The sequence below is a fragment of the Morone saxatilis genome, unplaced genomic scaffold, assembly GCF_004916995.1.
Source record: "Morone saxatilis isolate NCDOM2014 unplaced genomic scaffold, NCSU_SB_2.0 Contig11, whole genome shotgun sequence".
NCBI lineage: Eukaryota > Metazoa > Chordata > Actinopteri > Moronidae > Morone > Morone saxatilis.
The window spans coordinates 28,871,912-28,877,522 of record NW_023339663.1 but is presented as its reverse complement, the minus strand read 5'-3'; the positions used below and the strand labels follow the sequence as shown (position 1 = coordinate 28,877,522).

The 5,611-nt window shown below is 40.7% G+C and overlaps 1 protein-coding gene across 1 annotated transcript in view; it reads left to right on the top strand.

Annotated features, from left to right (window-relative positions):
* lrrk1 (leucine-rich repeat kinase 1) overlaps nucleotides 1-5,611 on the top strand; it is a gene marked incomplete in the record, with an annotated part of 75,673 nt that overhangs the window by 57,026 nt on the left and 13,036 nt on the right. The window contains 1 exon segment of the mRNA XM_035651947.1: nucleotides 3,987-4,181. Within this exon segment, the coding sequence (XP_035507840.1) occupies nucleotides 3,987-4,181 (195 nt within the window).

Sequence of the window (5,611 nt, the reverse complement as noted above, 5' to 3'; positions counted from 1 at the left end):
ATATATATATATATATATTAATTGCAAACATGGCCAGTCTTGGCTTCCGTACATAGATGCCTATAACTTGAAACTGATTGCCAGATTTTCATAACATTAGGTTTGAACAATCAGCTAAATTATTTTATTTTATTTTAGAGTACTTTGTTTATGCTACTAGCAAATTACACTGTAACAACAGCCAAGTCACAGAATTTTAAAACAAAAAGGATAAGGGGCGCTCAAAGTGGTAAATAAGAAACTAAATACAATACACAAATAATAGAGACTAAACGAAAATACAATTTTGTGTGACAAAAATATTATATTTTATCCAATCTGTGGGTTGAACTCTTACTATTTGGATGCTTCATGACTTTTCCCCTTGTGCCTTGGTCAGGATATCATTTCTACAATATGTAAACTGCTGCGAAACAAAGCTACAAGGCTTTAAATCTTCTTACTCAAACCAAATTAGACCATGGTTAAGACGATGGACACCCTCTGTTTCATGCTACTAACAGTGTTAATAATGTGCCTCTCTTCCGTGAGATCAAGAGTATTATTTAGATTATGTTCATGCCTCTCATGGTTTGCATTCCAAACTGAAGACAGAAGGATTATCTCAAAACAAACTCAACCGGGGGTTGTTCCAAAGGGGGTCTTTGTCATCCTGCCGCTCCTCACTGTACCTCTATGTCATCCATTTGTAATACATATGAAAGTCTTTTTGGAGGCACTTGATCGTAACACGGGACACATGTTGAATTAATGACAGAGGGCAGTCGCTTAAGTGCCTAAATTAGTTTGATCCACTGATGGATGAGCAGAAGGTGTTAGAAACGAAAGGGTTGCCCCTGCCTCAGTATTTATTTTACTTGTCACTACAGGGGATTCACAGTTAGCAGGCTGATTGTTTTGACTGGCTACTTCCTCTCTGCAGCATGTTGCCTTACTGTCTGATTAGTACCATATGCTTTCTTTACTGGCAAAGGGCGATGAAAAGCCATAGAAACATGCAGGTTTTTAACGTGGCTGTATAGTAACTACCTCTACGTCCACAAAAAAAATAGATTCGGGTACAGATACCAAACCACACTTTTCCGATACTGTTACTTTATGGAATATAAACGAAAATAGAAATATGTGAGCAAAGAGAAATCTGAATAGACATCCGATGCTAGCTTTCATACTTTCGGTACCATAAATGTACTGTACCGAGGTTCAGTATCCAACCCAGTGTGGATGGGGGCTAGTACTAGTACTGCAATTAATATTAGCTTAGCTTAAAATTGTAGATTTGTTTTCGATGATTGTTGTCCAGGAAGACTTGAAATGTCTTGTTGTATCCGAAACAATCGATCAACAATTCAAAATCCAAAGATGTACAGTTTATAATGATATAAAACAGGAAAACCACATCTTCCCATTGGACAGGGGAATATTACATATCTGTTTTAGTAAATGCTATCAGTGGTGTTCTCTGTGCTGACTTCCAGACACATCACAGCAGTGTGTTAGTCTGATATGACTGGCCCAGTCTGCTCTGAGCTCCTCCTCTCCCCAGGGAGGCTAGCTTTACTAGGGCTTACTGTTTTACTGGCCCCTGCCTCTGTGGAAGAGCGGAGAAAAAATATCTGTAAGCCTCCACCTCTATTCATCAGCCCCGCTGACCTCAGCGAATCTGACACCTTTCCTCTTCTCTTGGGCGTTAATTTCACTTTTTTGATGTGGTTGACCGTTGTAATGAGACACAGGCAAGGCTGGAGAGAGAATAAATGACGGAGCGAGTGGGACAGGACTGAGGAGTATAATAGGAAAATAAATGAAAATCAGCTCCATGACTGTTAACGTGTTTGCCAGCTGTGAGTATCTTGGCAAGAAATGAAACATGTATTATTCAGTTGAGGATCTGGACAATGTACAGTAACACCACTAGAATGCTGTTACAAGCTGTTTGTTTATAGGCTTGGATAATATCAAGACTGCAGAGTGACTATAAGGAGTCCAAAACATGGATTGTTTATTGTGGTTAGAATGTAATGAATTAATGTGTTGTCTGGAAATGTGTAAAACAGTGTTTGACAGCAGATTTTTGTCTATTTGCAGAAAATATTTTATGAGGTTGCCTTTAATTTGAAACAGTATAGTCTCATTATGTGCCACCATGGCCCCATTCTTCAAACCCAGTTCAGCTAATTCTGGCTGACATAATGTCATCCAGATAAAACAATCTCATCCATTCTCATCCACATCATTTGGTTCTCTGAATGCACTTGGGGGTTTGATATGTTAATGTTGCATGAAGTTATCTCTGTTGCTCTCATTGTGAAATAAAGAAAATATGAAAGCCGAAACAACGATCAGCACTCCTATGATTGGCTGAGTGCTGATCACATGCACTGTGGCTACAAATCAAGTCCACAATTTTGCACCTGACCTGAAACATATCCAAGAAAAACCTACTGGAACCTGACTAATTTTCAAAAAAGAGACCCAATCCTAAAAGGACCCAAGGATAATTAGACCTGATCCAAAATTTGTTTGACCTCGACAGTCCCAGACAGTTATTTTGGTTAAATAGTCTTGATCAGATATTTTCTATCTGGCTGAGGACTTTTTTTGTTGGTTTTATCCTTGGGTAGTTAGGGAGTAACCTGACTGCGGCAGATATTTTGTTACGCAGAACAATCTGGCAAGTCATCGTTGGAAACTGTTTGGAAAAGGGCAGGCACCTCAAAAAAATACTCAGACTCCTACCGAAGCCAGTCGGGAGTAGAAAGAAGACATCTTTTCCATTAAGAAAAACGTTCAGTGCCATTCTTTGCCCTTCTTTCAAGAGTTGTTTTCTTGAAACCTGGCAAGATGGATTCCCTCGTGACTTTGTGATCTTGGAAGTCCAGCTGCCTCGCAAGGTTAATTGGGCAGTACTGTAAAGGCCATTTTCATACTCCTCAAACTATTCACTGAGGCCTTGTGCTCTGCATTATTTTTATCCACTACACTATTCAGCTTAACATGCCACATAAGTTATACCAACAATAATAATTCAAAGTGTGCAACCAGCTCGGTAGCTATCGTAGCTGCAGGTTTTACATAGCACTTGAAATTCAGATGTGCAGTTCAACGAGGATGAGAGGACAGAGTCTCTGTCTGTAAAGAGGTTAGACAAAGACTTCCTTGTATGAATATGCCACAGTTTTCCATTTCCCCTGTGGTGCCATAGCATACCACAGACATCAAGTATATCTTGAGTCACTAGCAAGTGATGTCACCACAGAAGTAGTTGAGTGCTTTTGGCATTGCACTCCTGTTTGCCTCTACAGCTATTCTGGGAAGTCCCACAGAGTCTCCCAATCACTATCTGTGACCGTTCAGAATCAGGAATCCACTCTGGTATTTTGGTCCTCAGATATGGGTTTCAAGGATGAGATGGATGAGAAAGGTGGAAAACAAAACTGGAGTTTGTCTTTGCTTTTTTTAAATCACACTTAATAAACAAAGGTGCTCTTTGGAGTAGAGAGCCATGCAAGCACGAGGAAATACAACCAGGGCAATCTGAGCTCTGAGTATACAAGATGAATGAGCTCTACAAGATAAGAGGAGAGCAGGATCAGCTAGAGACATGTTGCTGTGGAGTATCTGTCAATCAATGTCTCCATTGCCTTTATCAGTAAAGTCAAGCGATCAGTCATTCACCTCCTCCCCTATATCCCCCTGCTGATAAGTATTTTTAAGATTGTAGTTTTAGCTTTCAAAACAGTTGTCAGGGATATATGTATGTATCTATTTTTACATGTATAAACATGTTTCCATGTGTTTACATAACCCTCTTTGTGCCCAAATGCACCCACAAGGAGAACAATTTCAGTTTCATCTCTGTCTTCATCTCCATTCCTGACATGTATTGCATAACTCCAGCTCCATCAATCCACAGTTCAAGGCTATATGTTATGTGTGATAACCTTGATGTTCCTTGTATTCTCTCTCACCATCACTTCCTATAGGTGGACATGTTTTCCTATGGCATGGTGCTGTATGAGCTGCTGTCTGGGCGGAGACCAGCACTCGGACAACACCAGCTTCAGATAGCGAAAAAGCTCTCCAAAGGCATCCGGCCTGCGCTGGGCAGTCCAGAGGAGGTTCAGTTCTGCTGCCTCCACAGCCTGCTGACTGAATGCTGGGACACCAAACCCGAGAAGGTGAAATCCCTGCTTGTTGGCACAATTCTTTTTTTTTTCTCAGACACAGTGATGGATGAATGCACAGGTTTCCTTGTTTGCTTTGCTTTGTATGAAATAGACTGATGAACTGTGCTGCTCACAGTGTGGCTAAGGTGGTGGATAACCTGGGGCCCTATGAAAGGATATAAAAAAACATAATGAAAAAGTTTTCGTCACAAAGAGTAAACAAAACTGGTTGTGTTTGTGGGTGGGAAGCCCAAACCGAAAGCTTTAGTGTATTATTTAGTGCTATTAATAATTAGTAAGGTAAAAGAACGGCATTCATGTTCATCAACGTAAGAATGAACTGTGAGTAGTGGTGGACCAATATGGGTTTTTCAATGGCCGATAGCAGGGCTGCTAATGGCCGAATGCCAACATCACAACAAAGACAAGTCATGTATAATTCTATTCTGTTCTATAGGAAATTCAGGCGCTTGTGAGTGTTACAGCATGGGGCTCAAAATCAACTTTTTCACCACCTTCCCAAAACGCATAAGGTTGATCCCAGCACAGTGTCCGCTGATGTGTCTCAAGCAATGATATAAAAGATGGACGTTGCGTCTCCACTTTCTCCCACTGTACTATAATGAAGCCACATTATCCAGGATACAGCCAATGCCAGTCGGACCTATACTGCAGTCAGCCACTAGAGGGCGATCATCATGTTTTGGCTTTCTTTTTGGACAGCTGTCATGTTGTCCATCCTTAGATATGTCTGAAGACATTTTTTGTTTATTGGCCTTGTGAGTGCAGATATCGGCCAATGCTGATTATCTCAAAATGCTTGAAAATGGGTCTATTAGTAGCTGCGAGTATTATGAAATGCCAAGTTTATTGCCTCGTAGTTTGTCTGCTGAGAACAGCCTCATGGAAGTGATATTTGACAATTCTTCATTGTATAACCTTAAAAAAAGATACTCATTAAACCAAGAAATTCAGTGTTTTCAAAGTCTCCACTCAATGAATGTAGTCTGAAGTTCTCAGACTCTCATCTCCGGGCTTGTGGAGTCTCATTCTTATTCAGCTCATCCATCAAGCCTTAAAATCCCATCTGCTTTGATGAGAGTAGTGTCCCGCTGACAAAGGGACTCAACTCCTATCTTCACCGGTTTCAGGCAGGAGGTGAGCTGTTTTATATCTAACATTGCTTGGCTGTTAGAGAAGTCTCGCAGCAGCAACCCCGGAACACCAACAGAATGTGAAATCGGTGTCAGATTTATAGAATGATTTTGAACATCCCAAATGATTTGCTTTAACAAATTTCATTTGTTTATAAGAAGAACTGTCAGTTCCATGAGGCTATTGTCAGCAGACAGGTCACATGCAGTGAACTTGCTGTGATCCCAAATGTCGCAGTAAGCGACAGAGGTTTAGCAGTTTGGTCCGATGCAAACCTCCTGACTCCA